Below are 25,069 nucleotides of genomic sequence, written 5' to 3' on the forward strand. Positions count from 1 at the left end.
TTGAAAAGGCTAAAGTGAACTTTATTACACCGTTAAATATAAAAACAAAAAAAAAACACATTGGCAATAAAACAATAACACTCAAAGTGTCCTGCAAGAGGCTCCGCCAAGCCAAGAAGGGAGGACCGAGAAGTGTAACAGCGGAAGTGTGCATCGCAAAAGAGAAAGAACGGGGCAAGAGTGGCGGATGGGACGAAGGGTTTCGCAGCTGCCCCGACTGGGTCGACGCCACACAATCGCAATCGTCACGTGACCACAGAACCAGCACGTGACCAAGCAACGGCAATAGTCACGTGACCACGCAAGTGTGGTGGTGGGAGCGTGCTCCCATTCCTATGCCGCGACGTTTCCGCAGAGGGGAAACGGCAGTGAGTGGGAGGTTGCAGGCGAGTGCGCATGGGTGACTGTGCGTGCGAATCTGTGAGGGTGCGAGGCTGCATGTGTGACTGAGCATGTGAGGGTGCGTGTGTGACTGTGTGTGAGGGTGCGTGTGAGAGGGCATCAGTGGGCAAGGGCATAAGCGAGCGTGTGAGAGTGAGTGAGCGAGATGTGATCGAGCGAGATGCGATCGAGCGAGATGCGATCGAGCGAGATGCGAACGAGCGAGACGCGAGCGAGCGTGCGTGAGAGCGTGCGTGCGAGTCGGTGAACATAAGCTGCTGGATGAACAGCCGCCATACCCAGCAATTCTGTCGTGACACTTTGACCACCGAATGGAACCAGAACGTCGTAAAAACCCCGTCGGGAATTGTTCTGCCGAGAGAGGAGACTCCCAACGCTGCGGCTCCCTCCACACTCCACTCTTGGCGATCGCCAAGTCGCACAAACGTGACGTCTACGTGGCACAACAGCGTCGCGGACGCGTGTCACCCCACCCCCCCCCCCCACTGAGACCGCTAGACGCGCAGCAGAGTCGCGGACACGACCTGAAGGCTGCTCGGCATGGCGGTGACACCAAAAGTTGCCTGCGAGGAGGGAACCCGGTTGGAAGCGGCGCCCCAGGTTCAGTAAAAAAAAAAACACTTTAATAAAAATTAGTCTAAGACTTTTGTGCACGACTCAGAAATCAGGAACCACGCACAAAACGCAATAAAAATGTGAACCAAATAAAAAAGAAATGTTAATAGTCACACGTGCGTCTTGGCCACCAAAGTCAGAATGCAGGCCGAGGGGGATCCTGTAACAGCAGCACACGGCAGTGGATTTGTCCGTCGCATTGTTTCGCCAGCTGCCACGATCTCTCTCTCGGTGGGAATCGGTGGCGGGTTTGTAGTTTTGTGAATCGGTCGATCGTCAACGTGGCTCGTTTCGCCACTGCGGGTGGCACCGCTAAGCCAACCTGTACCCGTGTGAGGGGGAGGCAGCATGGATACCGTCATGGAGGTGATCTCGCCCTCTCCTCGCCAGTGATGGAGTGATGTAGTAGAGTCCGCTATCCGTTAATCAAACGAATGACAGAGACGGTCTGGGCAGTGCAGCAGTGCATTGGTTTACAAAAACCCTGAGGAGACATTGAATCTTTAAAACGGTGCAGATTATTTAGATTACTTTGCTGCTATCAATTTCCAGATTGATAAGCCACTGTTGAGCTATCATTTGTGGCTAGGTCACTTCTGAATAATAGGTTAATAGCTCAGTGGACTTTGCCTGGTAAAATAAAACTAGTTTAGTTGTATTTGTATATTTATTTAAGTGATTTGTTTACCTTACCTATGCTTTTCACTATTGTGTTTTTGTATCGTTTGATATTGTAACTGACATCTGTGCAAAAGAGCTTTCTAGCTCATCGGATTCCTCCAATATAAATAAATATTCTGATTCTGATACACACAACCAGAAAGAATACCTCGTAGCTGATGGGATGTGTGAAAGCATTTGTATTGTTTGTAGAGAGCCAGATAAGGAAGGAGGCAAATTGTCCGGCGATTTATTGTTCCTCGCGTTCTCCGTGACGATGCTGAAAGATCATTTTGTATTACACACGGGACGGCCCGGGCACGGACAAACACGTGATGGGAGGGCGGCTCTTGTAGAGAGAGCGGACGCGACACCTCGAAAACATCAGCTTCAGAGGGGTTCCCGTCATCTGCTGGGCAAGGCCGGTGAAAGCGCATCAACTCAGGACGAACGGAACCAGCGACGGCTCCCGTGTCTCTCTCTCTGGCGTCTCTTCCCGACACCTGCTGGTGTGGAACAGCCGGACGCCCAGGTTGAGCGTTTCCCACGGTGCCGTGGTACGCAAACTGGTGGGAGTTGGGAGGGCACAGGGCCCACCGTGTCAAGGCAAGAAGCGACCATGGATTTTCTCCACACTTATCTAGAACTCTTCCTCTGTCTTCCGCGACCACTTTTCTCGAGACGTCGCTCGTCAAAACGTGCTCCGACTCTTCGCTGCACTTTGCGCTCGGGCGCTTCGCGCTTGAAAAACGCACTGCCTCAGTTCAAGCTGCTGGGAGGGGCGACCGCCATGACCGCAACGGCCGCAATGGCGGCAGTGGCGGGTTCCGTAGCACGACACAACCGCCGCGCCCAGCAGCGGTTTCCCCTGCAAGGCGGCCGCCACCGTCGTCACTGCCGCCAAGTCTCTCGCAGACGCACGGCGACGTGCTGCGAGTCCTGGAACCAGCCAGACATGGATGGGGGAGGGGCGTCTCGCCGCGTTGCAAACGAGTCTCTCGAGATCTCACACGGCCAGTCGACGGAGAAGGCCGCGCGGAATTCAGTCCAAGACGCTTTTTGAGTTTCTTTGTTCGACGGCAAGACGTGGAGGAGGTCGAATCGAGCGGTGAGGGGTGAGGGCGAGGAAGAGTGGCGAGGGTGACCGGCGAGTGGCGAGGCTACAGCTCGGAGTTGAGGCGTAGAAGCTTGGGACACACCGGCAGGAAGACGTGCTGCACGCGGTCCACATCGCAGCGGCACAAGGGGCAGGCCTGCGGGCAAGACAAAGACAAAGATCCCCTGTGTAGCCTCAGCAGACCGATAGGGCAAGTGCTGTTAGCGTGCACCCGGTGCTTGTGTGGGATAGCTTGCACTCCTGACTCAAGGGTCAGAGGTCAGAGCGCTGCATTGAGTCGGTGTTCATCTCTCATTTACAGCATTGGGCCAGTGGTGGAAATTCCACGTTCCTACAACGGGAGTGATCTCTATCCATAGGACAACTGTCGACTTCCTGGCAAAGCGGTGACGATTTTATCGATCGCGCAGGGAAGAACAACGGGGCCCCAGTTATCCTCACGACTCGCACGGCCGCAGCTCAACCGGCCGACGGGGCTCAGCGGGCTCACAGTTGTGGGAGGTCGCGAGTTCAAGCGGCCCATCATCACTCCATCGCGGGGTTCATACAAACGAGCGCCACTTGGCGGGGAAGTCGACAGGGAGGCTGGGCGCTCAATAGACTTCGTCCCCTGCCACAGGAATGTGGATTTCCGCCACCGACTCCGCAGGGCTGCGAACGGGAGATGGATCGCCGATGCCTCAGTGCTCATTTGAGGCGTGGGGCATTCCCCTGCGACCGTGACGAGCGGTAAGGGGGGGTGGGGGGGGGCGAGACGCACTGACCCGGAGGCGCGCGGCACAGCCGCGGCAGCACACCATGTGGCCGCAGGGGCAGAACGCAGCATCGATGTCCCCGTGGCAGCACGCGCTGCACAGCATCGCCTCCTGCAGCGCACGCAGCCGCTCCTCCAGCTGCACGCACGCACGCACACAAACACGCACGCACACGCACCGGACCACACGCGCACACATGCGGCACCAAGGTTACCCCGGGAGCGCTGCACTGTCGGGGCCGGTGGGTGTCGGCGAGCGCCGACTTTCATCCAAGATTGATTTGCTCCGTCGGTCTTGCCGTGCTGGTGTTTTTGCCACGAGGCTGTCGTTACCATATGCGGGTGTTGCCATGTGGGTGCGGCCGCCGAAGCAATCTCCCACCTGCTGGATGTCGCGGCGGCGCTGGGCGGGCGTGGGGGGCGCAGACAGAGACGCCGGGGGGGATGGACACGGCTCGCAGGTGCCGGTGTCCTCCACCGTTGTGGCCCCCGGGGAGCACCCTCCCGGCGTGCCCCTCCCCGCCGGCCTGGGTGTCCCCTCGTCGCCCACCACGGCGGTGTGGTACAGCTGTCGCCGGCAATGGTCGTACACCTCCTGGCGACGGTGATGGGGATCACACGCCGTATTACTACCATCACCACCACCATTATTTTCACCACGATCATCATCATCACCGCCATCACCACCTTCATCATCACCACCATCTGAGTGCAGTCCAAAACGTCAAATGGCCAGCAACACAAAGAACTAAGAGTTGCAATTGATAAGAGTAGATAACGCATTTCTTGAGAGAAACAAGAGACGATGGAAAGGAATTCCAGAGGTGAGCAGTGTGAGGGAAGAAGTACAAAGAGAAGTGGAGTGACCTGCTGCATGGTGAGCAAGTGGGTGAGTGTGTGAACGAGTATGTCGATGGATGGGCGAGTGATTGAGTGGGTGGGTGGTTGAGTGGGTGAGTGTGTGAGCGAGCGGGTGATTGTATATTAATGGGTGGGTAAGTGATTGAGTGGGTGAATGATTGAATGGGTGAGTAAGAATGTGAGCGAGAGGGTGGGTATGTGGATGGGTTGTTGCGTGAGCGATTGAGTGAGCAGCTGAGTGAGTGATTGAGTAAGTGATTGAGTGAGCGAGTCGATGAATTAGTGAGTTGCGACCTGCAGTATGGCAGTTAAGCACACATATGTTTTAATCAGACACGATTCGTGAATCACAACCCCTCCACCCCTCCCCGCCCCCCGCGGGGAAAGCTGCCGCACCTTGCAGGTTCGCCGGATGTCGAACACGAATCTCTTGCCAAGGTCGATGTCTTCGCTGAGGAGCAGCGAGGCCAGGTGTCCCTTGAAGTCGCGGCTGTACTGCGCTGTGACCGCATCGTTCACCGTGTCGCACCTGGGGCCGCACACCGCGCCGCAGTCACCTCGCGCGTAACGGTATGGCCAAAGGCGCGGCCCTGCAACCACTTGCTTTGTTTGACCCTTGCACGCTGCCCGGATGTCTTGGCAGAGGTGGAAGTACCCACGCTTTACCCCATCACACACAACATACCTACCAACTAACTGCAGTGAACCCATTTACACTGTTTTTTTGGGGGAGATTTGAGAAACGTTCCACGTTTCCACTGCTGAGCCAGAAGATGTCGAACCGGCAACCTCAGGATCACAAGTCCAGACGACTGGCAGATGCACTACCCGTGCTGCCTACTGTGCCAGCCGGTACACACGCACACACGCACACCTTGCACGCACACACAACAGGCGTCATTCACCACAAAGTGATGGTGAAGTCACTAGTGCTTGTGCCAGGCTCGATCCACTTTGTCACGAACACAATGGCACTCGCACATCACGCTCACATCTCCCACGCACGACACGGACGACACGCACGACACGCACGGGCGTCGCACTCACCGGTAGAAGGCGTGGGCCTCGGTGACGGCCCGGTACAGCCCGTTTGCTGCGTGGCTGCTCACGAGCCGGAACCTCGTCTCCTCGGGCTCGACGCCGTCGCCCAGCACCGAGAACACGACGCGCTTATTGGACTGCGTGGCTGCGTGGATTGTGGGGAACGGAATCCTGCACTGCGGAGAGGCAACCCAGAGTCGCACCGCAGAGTCACAACGCAGAGTGGCACCAGACATGTCTGAAGGTGGCATACCCACACTTTACCCCAGACATTTCTAGACTTGTGCGAATTATTGACTGGGTGTGGTTCGTAAATATGCATGCAGTGCGAGTGACGGATGCTAACGTGTGTGTACGCGTCTACATGTGTGCACGTGCATACGCTTGTGTATGCTTGTGTACGCGTGTGTACATGTGTGTGCGGAGAGCCTTGCGGTGCGTAAACATCGCCAGTTGGAAGACAAAGGCGGTCGGGCGTGGTATTGGCCACCCACCCCATGGTGTGCCGTGCCGGCCTGCATGAGGTGCTCGCTCACAGCACTTGCCCCCACACGGGGGATTCTTTGTGCGTGCGAGCATGCGATTACGCGCTTGACACCGGAGCGGGAGAGATGCCCCCCCCCCATCTCGAAAGATTTTCAAGCCAAATTATTCTAACCGGGTCAAAACCAACCGGCGCCATCAACAGGTGCCGCGCTGACGATTTTCACCGAGGTCGCTCACCGCCGCAGGGGGACGCGGGTCGCGCCGTCGCCGCACGGCGCCACGCCGGCTTCGCACACCGCCACGCCGTCGCAGCCCACGCCGAGCAGGCGGCGCCGCCCGGCGTCGTCCCACACCGAGTGCCACTCCACGCCAAACCCCGGCAGGGCGGCCGCTTCCTGCAGCGCGCGGTACTCTGCCGTGGCACGCGAGCACCCGCCAAGGGCGCGGTGCGACTCGGACACGCTGAGGGAGGGCGGAAATGGGAAGAGAGAGGGACGCCGAGCGGTGAGCGCCGGCCACACCGTCACGCGGCGGGAGGAGAGGGAAGGTTTGGCAAGCTGCGCCGCGGACCGTCGAGCGCCCTGCGTCTCACCTGGCGGGATCGGCGCCGCCCAGGCGGTCGTAGACGGCAGCGGCGTTGTCGTTGTTGCTGCCGCCGCGCAGGGCGCCGTGGTCGCCCACTTCGGCTTGCATAATTAACGCCGCCAGCCTCACGGCGCTATCGTCGCGGCACACCAGCCGGCCTAGCCGCAGCTCCTCTCGCACGTGGAGGTAGAACTGGTGCCTGCGCCGGCGTGGCAGGGAGGAGCGGGGGAGAGGTGGAGAGAGGTCAAAGCGATCGTCGCCAGCAACGGTCGCCGGGCAACACGTTTTACAGACCACGGGTGACCGTGGCAACTCGGCGGGCAACGGAGTAGGGCTAGGGCCGGTGTTAGTCGGCAGCTGACATTAATCTGCTCAAAAAGCTCACAGGCTTATCATGGCTATCACACCGCACGCGATATACGTACGGTGAGAAATAATTTGGACGTACATACATACAATCATATCACCTGATCACACCATCTCACCACACCATCTCACCACACCATCATACCATCTCATCACACCACAGTCAAGCAAATAGAAATCCCAAGTCATAACAACTGCAGAATAGGTGATATTGAAAACAGTGCTTACAACCTGACAATAATATTAATCAAAATACATTTCCTGTGACCAAACATGGCTCGGTCAAATTATTTTTAAAAACTGTTCACAGAAAACTCCAGTTACAGAACCATCACGTCCGCCTTCACGCATTCCAGTCTCTGACTGCTCCAGTTCACCGAACCCCACGCCGGCTCCGACTTCTCCTGGGCTTCTCCCATTCGCGTTGAGGGAGGCTCGCCGAGTCACAGGGACTTCCCGTCCAGAGGTCCACGAGGCTCGGGGCCGCTCGTTGTAAACAAACTCGGCTGCCACCGTGGCGGTGTCACGGTGCGCACGCCGGACTGCCAATCCAGAGGTCGCCAGTTCGATGCCATCTCCCGGTGCGGCAGTTTAAAAACAGCGGTGCCGGTAACTTAAATCCTCCCCCCCCTCAACGGCTCCGTCCACCCAGAAGAATCAAATCGGTTCTGCTTCACTGCTAAAACGCACGCAAGATCAGTCAAAACTAGTGAGCGATTTGGCACACAAGACAGAACCGGCTCTAGCAATGGACGAAACGTCTCTCCAGCTGAGAGATGCGGGGAGCTGCCCCAGAATTGGTGTCATGGGCAGCAGCGCATAGATTTACCGGTTCCATAGCCGGTACGGCAGCCGATACAATGGTGTGCATTATGCACTCCTATAAATGCCATGTGGCTCACGGGATGTGTTAAAAAAACTTTCATTTTCAATGCGGAGGGACCGACGATATGGGAAGGAGGCGAATCGTCCTCCCCATCTACGTGGTGGAAGTTGTTTGTGAACACTCCGCGTAGCGTGTTCAAGCCCGTGAGCCCGGCGGTCCGTGCAATGCGCATTCGCGCTCGTTCCTCCCGCGTTCGCCCTCCGGCTACGAAAGTGGCGCCCCCGTGAGACATGTGTAAGAGCGTGCATCCACGCTCGAACAAACACCAAGCGGAGCTCGCGAACAACTGCCAACAACACCCCTGCCCGGCTCCAACAAGACCGTGCATGTGCCGCGCGTGTGTCGCATGTGTGCGTGTCGTGTATGTGTGTGCTGCGTGTTTGTGCCACGCGGCGCTGGGGCCAACAAACAAGGAAAGATGGTGAGGACAAAGGGAGCTCGGCTCTTTGGTCGGGGCAGGTGAGCGGTTGTTTGTGAAATGCCACAGGGGGCAAGTGGCGGGAGAGGCGCACACATGCACACGAATACAAGACAAAGACCTCTCCGTATAGCCTATTAGCAGACTGTTGGGGCAAAGTGCTGTTTGCGAGCACCTATGAAGGTCGGAACAATACACAAGGGCGTGGGTGGCGAGCACCACGCCCGACCGCCTTTGTCTCCCAGTGGCAATGCTTATACACCCCACCAGACACACACACATGGCTGTCGAGGTGTTTATATTCACGCACGTGTTCACATGTGTGCGTGTCTGTGCGTGTCGTGTGGCTGTGTGTGTGTTCAGGCGTGTCTTTGTCTGCCTCAATGGCCCGTGATCACAAATCGCTCTTTAATTCCATCAAAAAAGTAACCTGCAGCGCCACACCTATTACCATCATTAGGGGTTAAAACGGTGATCCAATCTCCGACCCCCCAGGAACAGGTTTGCAAATCTTCTGAGCATTTCTGTGAGGTTCTGGGGGAGGGGAAATCCCTCAGCCTGGAAAACATCGTGGGACAAAGTGGGGATGACCCTGCTGAGGCTGCGGTGCCTCAAATATTGGAATAGGAAGTCACCCCCTGTGAGTGGTTGGCTGAGGTGCCATTTGTTGAGGAAGTACTGAAGGCGATCCAGAGCCTGAGACCAGGAAAGACACCGGCAGAGATGATCTCCTAAGCGAAATGCTGAGGGAGGGTGGCGTTTGTGCACACTGCCCTACATGACATAACAACAGTCTGAACCACTGGACGGGTTCCGCAGAATTGGAAGGATGCCCTGGTGGTCCCCCTCTTTAAGAAGGGGGACCGCACAGACTGTAACAACTACAGGGGCATCTCACTCCTCAGTGTGCCGGGAAAGGTCCTGGCAAGGATTATTCAACATCACCTTGCCAGGCAGGCTGAAGAGAGGCTTTCGGAGCCCCAATGTGGTTTCAGGAAAGGGTGGTTCTGCACAGATGCCATATATTGTTCCGTCTGTTACAGCAGAGGTGTAGGGAATTCCAACAAGACCTACATCTTTGCTTTATTGACCTGGTCAAGGCCTATGATACCATCAGTAGGCCTGGGCTCTGGGCTGTTCTTCGTGCCTTCAGAGTCCCTGACCCACTGCTCACGATCATAAAGGACCTTCATGATGGTGAGCGGGCCTGGATAAAACTACCTGGCCTGTAGTCGAAGCCATTCCCTGTTCATTTTGGGGTGCGACAGCGATGTCCTCTGGCTCCCACATTATTTAACATCTTTTTCGACCACGTAGTTCGTGAAGCTTTCAATAGCCGTACCGGAGGAATTTCCATCTGGTACAGATACAATTTTTCGGCTGATCGATACCCGAGGGCAGTCAAGGGATGGCTCCCTATTGCTCAACCATATTATGTATGCCGATGATCTGGTAATTGCTGCTCACTCAGAGGAGGAGTTGGAGGCGCTGATGCTGAACCTAGAGCTTCCCACTAAGAGGTGGGGACTTACCATCAGCCCCACCAAAACTAAGCACCTGCCTGGGTATTTTGTACTATTGGACACTCCACCCCCACAACTCCCAATTGGTGATAGGGCAGTTGTGGAGAGAGTGGAGAGTTTCCCATACCTGGGCAGTGTGCCCATGACCGGTTCTGGTTTGACAGCAGAGGTCTCACTCCGAATCAATCGAGTTGCATTATCTTTTAATCGGTTATGTAACGCTGTGTGGAAGCTACCTGATCTGTCGATCCGCACGAAGCTTCAGGTCTTCTCGGCCACAGTCATTCCCTCCCTTCTCTACGCTTGCGAAACGTGGACCCCCCTAATGGAACATCTTCGCCGGTTAGAAACGTTTAGGCTGGCCTGCCTACGATCCATCCTCACTTTAACCAGGCTGGATTGTGTGAGCTCATGTATCCTTGAAAGACCTGGACAAAGCCCCATCGGTGAGCTCCTCCGGCAGGCAAGGCTGCGTTGGTTGGGTCATGTAGCCCGCATGCCCAGCCACCGCATGCCTAAACAGCTTTTGTTCGGCCGGATTGAGGGGGCTAAACGGGCGCGGCACGGGCTAGAGAAGAGATGGAGTGATGTGGTACAGGAGGACGTGGAGCTGAGTGGACTTGCCGATGAATGGTACCAGCGGTGTCAAGATTGGCCTCTGTGGAGGAGGCTCGTGAAGGACGCTACCGGGCAGTTGGAGGCAGTCGCCCTCCAACAACAACGGAGGGCGGAGGAGCGACGCTCACAACAACGAGCGGAGCGCCGGGTGGCTAAAGCACAGCAAGTTGGCACAGTAGGGGGCACAGGTGGTGCATCAGCCAGTCATCTCAGTCAGTCTACCCGTGGCACCTGGGTCTGCCCCGTGACCTCCTGCCAGCGGGCGTTCGACACTTCACGTGGCCTCAGCGTGCACATAGCCTGGCACCAGCGTCGTGGTGACGTCACCGCCACTTAGTGGCGAATGGCGGTTATTGTTGTCTTTACGTGCGTGTGGTTGTATGTGTGTGGGTTCACGTATGCGTTTCTGTGTGTCGTGTTGTGTGTGTTCAAGCATGTGTGCCTGTGTGTGGCGTACGGTTGTGTGTGTTCATGCGTGTGTCTTTGTGTTCTTGTCGCGTGGTTGAGCGTGTGTGGGAGAGACAGAACACCAGCTCAAGCCTGTACTTGATTTTAATTTGATCATGATGACGATGAGGTTTTCAATCAGTGCGCACTACCTGCTGTGACACATGGTTACAAAACAGCGGTGGTCATGACCCAAAAATATGGAACAAACACTTAACGGTGCACAAAGAAGCGTGGAGAGATCCCAACTTCGTCGTGATGTTTGTTATTTTATTTTTACCTACATGACTTTACCGAATATAACCAAAGAGTATGGATCCTTGCAGTCACGAAAGCTTCAAATCTAGAATTGATAACCTCTACGGGTAGGGCTTTCACCTATCTGTTAGAGCTTTCAACAGACAACGGGACAAGAAGTCAAAGCTCATCGAGACGCTGACCTTCCTCAAAAGATGCCGCGATCACAAGGTAATACCCATCGCTTTCACACTCACATCTGCTGCTGTATCCTCACCGAATTCTAAACAGATTCTGTTTGAGGCCAGCCTATCTTTAATCTCAGAGAGGATAAGACTACTCCGTTTTGAACATGATACTTTATACAGGACTCTCCTACAAGCTCATTTAACGCAAACACAAAAAATGTCACCTTCTGATTGGAACCACGTAGACAACATGACTGCTTCTTCTGCCGATTCACTTTCAGTCAAATACAAAGCTAACCTGATTTCTAAATTCAACCACCTATCAAAGAAGAACCCAGTCCCACATATAACAAAACTAGACGTTAACAAAATCGTCATTAATCAGAGTAGCACCCCGATTTCAGACAATCTGAAAACAGTACTGGCTAGAGGGCTAAATTTTGCTGTCACCCCGAAACATATTCCTGAAGATTATATCATCTCTCAGGTCGATGTGGCCCTTAAAGGCATAGGACACATCCAAGCAGACGTTGCGAGAGCTGAAATAGCCACTATTCTTAAGAATGCTAAGAAACCCATTAGCAACATCAGCAAAAATGAACACTCTGAACTCACAAATGTAAAAAACAGAAGTGATGTAGTCATCCTCTCAGCCGACAAAGGCAACGCAACTGTAATTATGGATAAAGATTCGTACAACAACAAAATCCAGAACCTGCTCAACGATGGAAGTTACTCAAAAATTAAAAATGACCCTACTAATAGCCTAACTATAAAAACCAACAAGATCATCACAAGTTCGATCTCCCTAATCGAACCAACTAAACGTCCCTCCTTAAAACCTTCTGCTGCAAGACCCCCTAGATTCTATGGTCTCCCCAAGATTCATAAAGAAGGCACTCCACTACGACCCATCGTATCCACGATCAACTCCCCTACCTATAAGCTAGCACGTTTTCTGTCAGATACCTTGCTACCTTTCACTGGCAAGACCTCCTCAGCAGTACTTAACTCAGCTCATTTGGTCTCTATGGTCAAAGACGTTGTACTGTCCCCTGACAATATCCTTGTCAGCTTCGATGTGGTCTCCCTGTTCACCGAGGTCCCGGTACCTGATACCATTGAAATAATTGAAAATTTGGTACAACATGGACTAGACCCCGATACACCTGCGCTGATTAGACACTGCCTATACCAATACCTACTTTACTTGGAATGGCACCTTCTACAAACAAGGTGGTGGGTTCTCCTTTATCACCAGTGATAGCCAATGTTTTCACGGAGAAATTTGAATCAGACTCCATCCAGACTTCCACCCTCAGACCTTCCCTGTGGAAGAGATATGTGGATGATACTTTTGTCATTTGGCCACATGGCCTCCCAGCTTTGAACCTTTTCCTACACCACATCAATTCTAGACATCCCGCCATCAAATTCACCATGGAAGTGGAGAAAGATGGCAAGCTACCATTCTTGGATGTTCTGTTTGAGAGGAGACCTGATGGCTCACTGGGGCATTCTGTCTACAGGAAACCCACCCACACAGATTCCTACTTGAAACCCGATTCCCACCACCACCCAGCTCAAAATAATTATCTCATCAAAACGTTATACCACAGGGCACATTGCATTTCAGACCAACACCACCTGACCAGTGAATTAAAACATGTACACCTGGCCCTCAAGAGAAACGGATACTCTGACCGTACCATCCGCCAAGCTGTTTCTCCCTCCATACAGAAACAACCACTTGATACATTTCTATTTAAAGCTTTCGTGACTGCAAGGATTCATCTTCTTTGGTTCTTTCGGTAAAGTCAAGTAGAATGAGAATAAAATAATAAATTGATAAAATAAAATAACACAATAATATTCTCACGACGTTTCGGCCACAACACAAGCGGCCTTCATCAGGTGAAGGGACGAGACTGTCTGGTAGGACAGCGCTGGAGTGAAAAAGCCACGCTCAGATCACGACCTTTAAGCTGTGTGAGAAGAAACACAGCGCCTTGACAAAGGAATTAGCATATAATTTAGCATTGAAATGGCTGAGTGATTTGCTTGTGACTGGTCACAGAAATGGCTATGTTAAAGTTAAAGCATACACATCCGCAGAGGCACCCCTTGACAAAGGAATTAGCATAGAATTTAGCATTGAAATAGCTGAGTGATTAGCTTGTAACTGGTCACAGAAATAGCTATGTTAAAGTCAGAGCATACACATTCACCGAGGCACCTAGTACAAATCAAACAGGAGAATTTAGCATTGAAATAACTAGGCGAATTTAGCATTGAAATAACTGAGTGATTAGCTAGTGACTGGTCACAGAAATAGCTATGTTGAAGTCAAGGACTACACATCTGAGCTATTCACAGTAACTGGGTATACAATACAATATATAATGAATACTACATAGTGAACCAATAAAAAACTAAAATATAAATTACCTTAATGTTATCAATACACTCTATATTCTCCAATCAGCTAAGCTACCAACAATAAGTCGTTATATATCACAATGCTATATGGCGAAAAAATGGGTGAATTCTTACCCTCAACTTTAGCAACACGGATAGCTACGGGCCCCGTTTAGACGGACGAGTTCATCCATGGTCGGAACAGAGGAGGGGGAGAGAGACAGCTGCGAGGCGCTATTATACTCCATGTTGTAAACCATACCATTAACCGTGGTGTGAGAGGTATTAAGAGTCAATGCCAGCGAAAGAGCTGCGGTCTGAAGGTCATCGTAAAATACAATTAATTAAGAACGGAAATGGTTTAAAACATCTTTCCAATGGTTAACAAGCCAGAATCCATCTTCTCGGTTGAAATTGTCTCTGTGCTTATATATGTGAATGGCCTCATGAACGAATCTCTCATGGTAGCCGGTTGGTTTGCAAAGAACCTCCGTCTTGGAGAAGTCAATGTCATGTGAGCCCACTGAATTATAACAGTGATCTGCCACGGCAGAGGAGTTCGTTCTACCGTGTTTCAAGTCTGCTTTATGTTCGCGGATGCGGTCCGAGATATGTCGTTTGGTTTCTCCAATGTAGCTACTACCACAGAGGCACTTTAGTTTGTAAACGCCCGGGTACTGTATGTCTGGAACAGCATCTTTTACAGATGGAACTAAATCACGGATTTTATGTACTGTGTTGAATCGGACCTGGATCTTGTGTTTATTCAGGATTTTGGAGATCTTTTTAGTGACCCCTGCAATGTAGGGTAAGGTGATGGTTTTGAGTGGCTCCACAAGAGGATCCTTCTTCATGACTGGAGTGATGGCTTTGCGGATTGTGTAGTCGGAGTAACCATTAGCCCTGAGAGCCTGGTGTACGTGCTTGAGTTCACTGGTAATGTGTTCCTGGTCGGAAATGCATTGGGCTCTATGGTATAGAGTCTTGATGAGGGAGTTCTTCTGGGATGGATGGTGGTGGGAATCCGGTTTCAAGTAAGCATCTGTATGGGTAGCTTTCCTGTAGACAGAGTGGCTCATTGAACCATCATGTCTCCTTTTAATTAAGACATCCAAAAAGGGTAGTTTGCCATCTTTTTCGACCTCCATGGTAAATCTGATGGCTGGATGTATGGAATTGATGTGGTCGCGGAATTGGTCTAGAGCAGGCTGGCCATGTGGCCAGATGACAAAGGTGTCATCCACGTACCTCTTCCATAAGGTTGGGCGTTGAGTGGCAGTCTGGATGGCGTCAGTTTCAAATTTTTCCATGAATATGTTGGCTACAACCGGAGATAGGGGGGAGCCCATTGGGGTGCCCTCAGTTTGTTTGTAGAAAGTTCCATTCCAGGTGAAGTATGTGTTGGTTAAGCAATGTCTCACCAGGGGGGGTACATCGGTATGCAGTCCTTGATGAACCAGGTCTTCAATGATAGCGATGGTGTCAGGTACCGGGACTTTGGTGAACAAGGACACCACATCAAAACTGACAAGCAGGTCGTCTGGGGACAGGGAAATGCCTTTGATTGTCGATACCAGGTGAGTAGAATTTAGTACCGCAGAGGTGGTTTTTCCAGTGAAAGGTCGCAGTATATCAGCAAGAAAACGTGCCAGTTTATAGGTGGGGGAGTTGATAGTAGAGACGATGGGATGAAGGGGTGTATCTACTTTGTGTATCTTTGGAAGACCTACGTGACTTTACCGAATAGAACCAAAGAGTATAGATCCCAACTTGTAATTACACCGAGACAGAATGAGGAAGGCGCGGGCGGAGTAGAGAACAGAAGGAGGTTCATGACATCATGCAAACTACGACGCAAATCGAGTGGAGAATAACAGTGGGGTAAAGTGTGTACTAGTGTGTACAAGTGTGTACTAGTGTGTACGAGTGTGTATGAGTGTGTACGAGTGTGTACTAGTGTGTACGTGTACGGTACATATGGTTGGTTGGTGCGAAAAAAGTTCAGCAATACAGTGCACACACGTACGTGTTTTTGTGTGCCATCTGTCACACAATGGAAGGGTGCATCACGTGCAGCAGTAGTCGACGGGATTGAGTCATCGCTGTGACCGATAGTAACCCCCCCCTCCGAGCCACTAGAGTTCACACGCAAGTCTCAACACACGAGCAGCAACAGCAGCAGCAGCTGCGGTGGTGGTGGTGGTTGGGGCTTTCCTTTCTTAAAACCCGGGGAAGTGCGGAGCCACTGGCTCAAGCCGCGAAGTGGCCAGCAACAAACAGCACCATGCAAGTTGTAAACATGCACAGGGTGCTGCCGCTTTTCTTAACTGAAACAACGGGTTATTGTTGTGAGAGGCTGGGATCGGGAAAGAGACGATGATGGAAGAGGGAGTTACAAAGCGGGGCAGGGAAGGACACAGATGATAAGTGTTGTGACCTGCAGTGTGGAGGGTGAGGTGGTTGGTAGGTGAGTGGGTGGTTGAGTGTGTTGTTGTGTCCAGCAGTGTGGAGGGTGAGGTGGTTGGTAGGTGAGTGGGTGAGCGGGTGAGTGTGTTGTTGTGACCTGCAGTGTGGAGGGTGAGGTGGTGGGTAGGTGAGTGGGGAGCGGGTGAGTGTGTTGTTGTGACCTGCAGTGTGGAGGGTGAGGTGGTTGGTAGGTGAGTGGGTGGTTGAGTGTGTTGTTGTGTCCAGAAGTGTGGAGGGTGAAGTGGTTGGTAGGTGAGTGGGTGGGTGAGTGTGTTGTTGTGTCCTGCAGTGTGGAGGGTGAGGTGGTGGGTAGGTGAGTGGGTGGGTGAATGTATTGTTGTGACCTGCAGTGTGGAAGGTGAGGTGGTTGGTAGGTGAGTGGGTGGGTGAGTGTGTTGTTGTGTCCAGCAGTGTGGAGGGTGAGGTGGTTGGTAGGTGAGTGGATGAGTGGGTGAGTGTGTTGTTGTGACCTGCAGTGTGGAGGGTGAGGTGGTGGGTAGGTGAGTGGGTGAGCGGGTGAGTGTGTTGTTGTGTCCAGCAGTGTGGAGGGTGAAGTAGTTGGCAGGTGAGTGGGTGGGTGAGTGTGTTGTTGTGTCCTGCAGTGTGGAGGGTGAGGTGGTGGGTAGGTGAGTGGGTGGGTGAATGTATTGTTGTGACCTGCAGTGTGGAAGGTGAGGTGGTTGGTAGGTGAGTGGGTGAGCGGGTGAGTGTGTTGTGACCTGCAGTGTGGAAGGTGAGGTGGTTGGTAGGTGAGTGGGTGAGCGGGTGAGTGTGTTGTTGTGACCTGCAGTGTGGAAGGTGAGCTGGTTGGTAGGTGAGTGGGTGAGCGGGTGAGTGTGTTGTTGCTACCTGCAGTGTAAATGAGGAGTCTGGTGGTCCAAGTCCTCTGCAATGGGTGGAGGCTGTACACTACACCCACCAACTGTGTAATAAGGGGCCATACATCTAGTACGTACGCATGGAGTGGGGGGGGGTTAACCCAAATGCGTACGCTTGCGTATGGGGGGGTCTACTGCCAATGTGCGTACGCATAGGAAACGGGGGGGGGGGTGAAGCCTCGATAATAATTTGTCTATATTGGCCTTCAAATGAGTTAGATAGTCCGGCGGTGGACTGTTTGCTTTAACACGTTAATATTATTAATACTTCATCGTTTCTGCGTGGATTAAATATCGGCCGTTCTATAGGTTTTGGGGCGGGGGGTCAAGCATACGCAGGTGGGGGGGGGGGGTGTAAAAAGTACGCGTGCGTACAGGGAGGGGGGCATTGGTTAAGTTTTAACAGATTTTTGCGTACGTACTAAATGGTTGGCCCTTAAGTATCTCACGTTGGCGCTTAGTAACATGTCCAGCCCTTTGTTAATTCTGAAAATGCGTTAAACCGCGTCGTCGTGAACATGCCCAACCCCCTGAGATCTGGGAAGCTAAGCAGGTGTTGCACCTGGCGAGTCCGTAGACAGGAGACTGGGAATATCACGTGATTGTAGGCTTGGGCTACGAGCTAGCCAGAAGAGGGCAGCACAGCCGTGGATTGTTGATTCTATCTGTGCGGAGCCGTGTCACTTGTTCACATGCCGATGGGTGTTCTCCTGGTTCTCTGGTTTTCCTGCCACCGCTGGTGGAGGGGCTCCGCGAAGTGAGCTCTATCCCCTGGTGACACCACTCCGATAAAACGCGACGAGGCAGCGCGCGGGGGTTTACCCGCTTTGTGTGGCTGCGCGAAGATCGGGGACTGTGCTAGGGAGTGGTTGGGCTCGTGGTGGTAACAGGAAGCTCGCAGCGAGCCTCTTCTGCTTGTCCGCCCCCTTGCAGCCATGTATTTCCCGTTGTGCGAGTGGAGGGAGCGGGCACCATCGTCAGCTGCGGATGGAAGTGGCCGCGTGGGGCAGCGGCACTCAAAATGGTGGTGCAGTGGTGACGCTCGCACCTCGCCAGCGAGGAGTGCCTGGGTTTGATTCCCGACTCCGTGCCTCTCTGTGTTCAGCTTCTATGTTCTCCCCCGTTCTAAGTGGGTTTCCTCGGGGTCTTCCAGTTTCCTCCCATAACAAATATACATGTCTCGCTAGTATTGGCCAAACATCCCAAAGCTGAAAAATTACCTGCAGATTTTCAATTGGGATCACAGCAGCAGTAGCAGCAGCAGCAACATCAGCCCCCACCCCACCCGACTGTAAAACTCTTGGCAGGACCCTCCTGAGAAAGTGTTTTGAGACTCAGCAGTGATGATTCGGTGGGAGCGAGCATCCTAAAAAACGACCACAATTGACTTCCCAACATAAAATTTGTACTCATTTATCGACCGCAGAGGGATGATGGGTCAAGCCAACCCACTCCAACCGGGACTGGAACTCAAACTTCCCAGTGCGAACCGCCTTGCTCAAGTGGCCGGGTTCTGTGAAACCAACAACGTCCACAAACCCCAGCCACACATCTTCCTCCTGCGGATTTTATTAACACAAGTCGCATAAGCAGACAAGGCAGGCTTAAAGCGACTCTTTTTTTAAAATAAGTGTTTTCATTGTTGGCGAGTTAGGGGTCGGTGGTGGAGCGGCGTTAGTGGTAGAGCGGCAGAGAGAGGTGGAGACCGATTGGGCAAGACAGCGGTTGTCTGTGTGTGGCTGTAGCTGGGCAGATTGTGGGGGATGGTGAGTGGCTGTGTGTGGATGCATGCTGAAGTGTAGTGGTCAGCACGTTGCATTACAAACCCTGCAACCCGAGTTCGATTCGCGCTCACGGACACCAACACCATCAGTGACGATTATCTGAACCAGTCCAGGGCTTCCCCTAGGTCGACTCAGCCACAACTGACTACCTGGTTACAGTGTGTAAACATCGCTACTGGGGAGACAAAGGTGGTCGGGTATGGTGCTGGCCACCCCCTTGTGTACCGTGCCAGCCTTTATAGGTGCTACTCATTAATAGCACTTGCCCCAACAGTATGTTAAGGCTATACAAGGGATCTTTGTCTTTGTGGGTGCAGCCACTCGCAAACAGTGCTGGGCGCCCTGCCGTGCTGCTATCGCCAACCCTGGCCAGATCCACAAAAGTTCGAGGAAACGTGGCCGAGGTCTCTAGGTTTTTTTCAGTAAAAATTCGTGGAAATATTGCAGCGTATTGCAGTCCATGGGAGAGGTGGACTTTACAGCGCGACTCCCAGCGCAAACGAGTCAACCGAGCCAAGCAGGAGTTGAACTCGCAACCTTCCGCTCGTGAGTAGCACGCTCGACCGCAAGGCCACCCTGACATTCGTCTGAACGTATTACTTTCATCCATGGTCAATACACTGCTGGATGAAGGTCCCCCCAAGCCTCACAATCCTGTGATGCATCAATACATCCGATATCACGATACAGTACAGGGTGATTTGGCCAAACCTGTGGAAAATTACTGCTTATTACTGCTCTTCACTCTTAGATAATAATTCACGGGTTGGGTTTAAACTCAATAAAATGTTTCCTGTAAATAATAAAAGTCTTCACTGTAATCTTGCGTTGGTTAAATGCCTCGGCCACTCCAAGCGCCTTGCACCTCATCTCAAATATTCAAAGGGCACCCCCAGTGGCAGCTGTCCCTGTGTGGCACAATGTAACTCGGCACTGTCCGCAAGCCGGCATTTAGTCTTGTTTTACACAATTGCTGAGCTCAGGCATAAAGACCCAAAACATCAAGCGGCCAGCAACAAACATCACCATCAACGTTGTAACAGATAAGACTTAACACGACTCTTGAATTGAGAAAGGTTATGTATGAGAGCCTAGGAAAAATACGGTGGGAGGACTAACGAAGTAGAGTAGCGTGAGGGGAGAAGCAGAGAGAAGTGACCAACAGTGTGGTGGTAGTTAAACAGTGTGGTGGTGGTTGAACAGTGCAGTGGTGGTGGTTGAAGAGTGTGGTGGATGAGATAACAGTGTATGGTCGAGACTGAGGCCTCAACACAGGTGGAGGATAAATTAACGAGTGAAGTTCACGGGAACAGTAACCACGGTAGTAGTAGCGACAGAAGAGTGATAGGGAGGCGACTGACTGCTGGTGAGTGAGTAAGCGAATGAGTGGCTGGAGTGACTCGGGGAGTACTGGATCACCAATCACCGCTGTACGTTGAATTCTGCCAAATGTCGACATTGACGCACTCTCATACATTTTGTTTAAACGTCTTTCCCGTAAACAAAGCGGACTGCCCAGGAGACCCAGCGAGGTGCAGGTTGCATCCACAGGTTCAGAGGTTGTTTGTTTCGCTCTGGTTTCGTTTCACTTATTAAAACCCGCAGCTCATGACATCATCGAGCTTGGCGACACTCGCTCGAGCACGCCTCGACACCCACACGAAAGGGCACCAGTAGGGGAAGGAGGGGGGGGATTTCCCAAGAACCACACCAACTTCAAATAATCACAGGCGTCGCTGTGCAAAATATAATAAAATCAAAAATCACCACAATCCACCTCCTTCACTCTCCGCTCTCTCCATATCCCTCACCACCCACCCCACGTGTAAATAATGCAAGTATTTTTACATATCCCATCAGCCACACACACAGCCTTCTGGGATCATAATTTCAACAGTGTTGGTTCAACAGAAGCAAAACTCTGCACCGGTTTTGATATTTGATATTTTATCAGCAGTTAGCCTTGGTTGGTTGAAGCAAGTTTGGCAGATGAGTCACCGAATGTCAAAACAGGTCGAGAGTTCGAGTGTATTAAACCACTCGGTGGTAGAGCGAGCGGCTCGCAATCGAAAGTTGCGAGTTCAAATCCTGGTTGTGGGATGGCTCAGCCTATCATTCCTCTGGGGTAGATACAACAAGTACAACTTTGTGTGCGGGGAAGTCAACAGTAGTTGTACTATGGAGAGACTCGCACCGTGGAATCTCTGTCACCAGCAGTATGTATGTATGTGCTAATCGTAGGTGCGGGGGAAGGACAACAAACTAGATATAAAAAGCAGTTCAATAAAACCTTCTTTGGTTCTTTCGGTAAAGTCACGTAGAATGAGAATAAAATAATAAATTGATAAAATAAAATAACACAATAATATTCTCACGACGTTTCGGCTACAACACAAGCGGCCTTCATCATTGTTGTGGCCGAAACGTCGTGAGAATATTATTGTGTTATTTTATTTTATCAATTTATTATTTTATTCTCATTCTACGTGACTTTACCGAAAAAACCAAAGAAGATGAATCATTGCAGTCATGAAAGCTTTAAATCGAAAACCAGTTCAATAAAAGTTTTCAATTTCGATTTAAAAGTGAATAGTTTCAGTGGCTTCCTAATATCGGAAGAGTGTTCCAGACAGCCTAAAAAGCACATTTGAAAGCCGCTGCTGCGAGGATGACCGGCGTTTGCGTAATGGTTTATGCTCCTTAACGAGATAAGCAAGGTATTGCGGATCATTTGTGTGTAACGAGTACGATCTTATAATGTATTCGTTCGGCAACCGGAAGCCAATGCAACTCGGCGAGCACCTAACAGACTTGGTCGGATCTTGCAGTACCCGTCACGATACGTGACAAAGAGTTGTATATCTCCTGCAGATTCGCAATTTTTTTGCCAGACGTCCCGAAGTAGTAGTGAATTGCAATAATCGAGCCATATAATGCTACATGCCACCGTGTTGGCTACGGCACGACTCAATAGTGGCCCAATGTATCGTAGAGCCCTGAGATTAAAATTTAAGGACCCAACTATATTTTGCATGCGGTAATTAAACATTCTGGTAGAGCATGGTCCCGAGGCTCTTCAGATGAAAGTAGAAAACCGAGCCCTGGAGTCTGCGACCGCCACACCAATCCTTCGGCAAATCTTTTTGCCTGAACCCGAGTTGCCAACCACCAGAACCTCCGATTTTCCTGGATTAAGCGCAATTTCGAGTTCGTGAAAACCACACGTGCGCCACTCGCGTGCGAACGCCGGGCCGGCGTGCGTCTCGGCACGTGGGGGCCTCACCTGGTCTCATCCTGGAGCAGCAGGTGAGGCTCCACGAGGAACTTGACTCGGAGGCGCAGCCGGTGCGGAGCGGCGCCGCTCAGCTGCGGGCCGAGGCGGTTGCGCAGGTTGATCCACAACGTCTCGCCCTTGGTGCCCTCGTACTGGAGGCCGAAGTAGTCGCGCTCGATGATGCGCAGGTGCCTGCACACCTGGCGACGGTGGAGGGGGGGGGTGATCGGGACACCCGCGTGAGTACCCGTGGCCACGCACAGCCACTCACCACTCACGTAGCACCCAGCTTTGATCGTTTAAGTGTTTATTTTGTGTAACCAGGCGAGATAAGCGTTGTGACCCCGCAGTGTGGCGAGTGGGAGAATGAGTTGCTGGTGCCTGGGTCTGCTCCGTGACCGCCTGCCAGCGGCCCTTCGACACTTCACGTAGCCTCAAAGTGCACCTAGCATGGCACAGGTGCCTTGGTGACGTCACCACCACTTAGTGGCGAACAGCGGTTGTTGTTGTTGGGTGGATGAGTTGTTGTGACCTGCGGTGGATGAGACGACAGTGTCTGGTATCGACAGTACCCTCAATACGAGGGGAGGAATGAACGAGTGAAGTTCACGTGAATAGTAACCATGCTAGTAGCAATAGAGGAGTGATAGGGAGGTGACGGACCACCAGTAAAGTAACGGCTGGAGTTAATGGGCGACAGTGGTGGTTCATAGGAACGTGGGAATTCCACATTCCTATGGACGGGGCGAGGTAATCCATAGAACAACCACTGCTGGACTGCCACAAGGTGGTACGCATTTACATTAATCTCGGAGAATATCACGGTTGGCTTCATAAGGTGTGAAAATAGTTAAACGTACATGACGTGGTCGACCCTTAACCTAGATTTAAACTACTGTATAAGCCTTCAACGTTATACCTGTGCCATGGTAGCGTTCGAAATCCAACATTCCCATTCCGGGGACAAGTAGCACCATAATGAAGACGCATGAGCAGCATCGCCAATAACACACCTCCCGTGTCTCTGAGTATTGTCTAGAATTATTGTCTATTAGCTGGCTTAGCGCACGCAAGGAACGGCGTGACTGTACCAATACCTGTAGTTACCTCGGCCACCTTACACACTTAGAAATATGCGCAACCGGGGATAAGCACTGCATTTCAATGCACAGTGTCGTTCCACTGCTAGATGAAGGCCTCCGCACGCGGCGTCAATCTTCGGGATGGCTATGCGACCATAGTTTTACCCGCACCTCCGATTAGCACGGTTGGCTACGTACGGTGTGAACGAAGTTCAACGTACGTACTGTACATACATCGCGCCGGTAGTGTGCGCGAGCGGATACGTGAGGAGCGAGTGGTCCGGTTTAGTTCTCTGCTCAGTTATCAGTCGCCACTGACGGTGGCCGTGGTCTGGAACTGAGCACGAGTCGTCGTTGCTGGAGAGATAACCAAGCGGCTAGTCGATTAGACGCCACCATCTGCATCAATCAGACACCCATTGCCAGTCGAGTTACACTGTTACACTGTTTGTATCTACGCAGCCCTGTGCTGTACTTATGTACTGTACTCGTACAGGGAGCGCATCTTCCGAGACGTCTGGTCAGTGTGGAATAGTAGACCAAATACACTCGCCGCCCCACCCCCTCTAGCAGAGACCCTTTCGTCAGCAGTGGCGCGAGGAAGACATTGCAGGGCTGCGCCTTTACCTCTGCGTCCGTACTTAAGTGTGCTATAGGCGTGGAGATGGAGCGACAAGATGAGATGTTGAGACTCGCTTGTACACCGCCATCTAGCAGTGGATAACAACACCACGGCTGCTGATGATGTTTACCTCATTCACGCAATCTTCCCCCTTCGCCTTCGCGTCCAGCTCCACCTCCATCACCACCGAGTCCGGCCGGCTGACGAGGCACAGGATGGTCATGGCTGAAGAGGCCCCGGCCTTCACTTCGACAGGAAGCCGTCTCTCCCCGGGCTAATTGCCGCTAATGAATCGCTCGGCGCCTTTAAGCGCTGAGGACGTTGCGTAATTACGAAAGAGAAACTCTCGCCGAACGAAATGCGGCCCCGCACGCCAGGGGTCCCGTTTATAAAGCTGGCGCAAGTCACGCCTCCTAAGCCGCTCTCGACCAATCGCACGCCAAGACGGGGGGGAGGGGCGAGACTGAAGGCAGGTGGGCGGGGATGCGGAGATCTTGCACCACATGAGCTCCAGGTGATAGGGTTCGTAAACATCGCCACTGGGGAGACAAAGGCGGTCGGGCGTGGTGTTGGCCACCCACCCCCTCGTGTGCCGTGCCGGCCTTCATATGTGCTCGCAAACAGCACTTACCTTCACAGTCTGTTCAGGCTATACGGGGGATCTTTGTCTTCGGAATGAACCTCCGTAAATCTGGGACTGCCCAAATCATCTCGGAAGTTCCCCGGGTCCCTGCTCGTCCAATCCTCGTCTTCTACTTGTCGTCGTATGGCTGCTGATGTCGATGCAGAGCAACAAACTACGATTTCACACTCCCGTGGTCAAGCCGAGACAACCGCGTCAGCGTTAGCAGCAGCAGCGTACCCCTGTTTCCTTCGAATGTTTGTGGATATGGACATTGCGTCGTTGTTATGTTGCACTTTACGGTCTGTGCATACAAAACAAAAGGTAAAGGCGCAGTCCTGCAATTGCTCGCTCACGACACTGCTTGCGGAAGGGCCCTCCACTGGAGGTCGCTCTCTCGAGGGTTTTTTTGGGCCAACTCTTCCACGATTTTCAGACAGCTTGGAAAAGTCGGTAGGAGAGTCCTCACACTTAACCCCACCACACGCCACCTTGCCACAGTTACAAACTGTAGCGGTAAAGCCGATTACTCTTCTGGTTGGTCAGCAGTGGAATAAAGTGCAATCTGACAGAGCATAGACCCAAAGACAAAGATCCCCCGTGTAGCCTTAAACTTTTGGGGTAAGTGCTGTTAGCGACCACCAGAACGGCACACGAGGGGGTGGGTGGCCAGCACCACGCCCGGCCGTTTTTGTCTCCCTAGTGGGGATGTTTACACA

General features: G+C 52.3%; 1 protein-coding gene across 2 annotated transcripts; it reads right to left on the bottom strand.

Moving 5' to 3' along the window:
• MYLIP (myosin regulatory light chain interacting protein) lies at window positions 1-24,117 on the bottom strand. Of its 2 annotated transcripts, none has more exons than XM_032974464.2 (9): window positions 23,859-24,117; window positions 22,034-22,224; window positions 6,529-6,720; window positions 6,174-6,398; window positions 5,457-5,621; window positions 4,806-4,938; window positions 3,931-4,143; window positions 3,555-3,687; window positions 1-2,930 (listed from the first exon to the last, which is right to left on the bottom strand). In XM_032974464.2, exons 1-9 carry the CDS (start codon window positions 23,949-23,951, stop codon window positions 2,569-2,571), a joined length of 1,707 nt encoding a protein of 568 aa, XP_032830355.2. In that variant the 5' UTR covers window positions 23,952-24,117; the 3' UTR covers window positions 1-2,568. The 2 variants fall into 2 exon arrangements, with proteins under 2 accessions (XP_032830355.2, XP_032830356.2); XM_032974465.2 differs by having other exon boundaries at window positions 2,707-2,930; window positions 3,559-3,687; window positions 23,859-24,116.
• Window positions 24,118-25,069: the final 952 nt, after the last annotated feature.

This window comes from Petromyzon marinus, chromosome 54, assembly GCF_048934315.1.
Source record: "Petromyzon marinus isolate PM22_M1 ecotype Great Lakes invasive population chromosome 54, UKy_Petmar_22M1.pri1.0, whole genome shotgun sequence".
In the NCBI taxonomy this organism is placed as follows: Eukaryota; Metazoa; Chordata; class Hyperoartia; order Petromyzontiformes; family Petromyzontidae; genus Petromyzon; species Petromyzon marinus.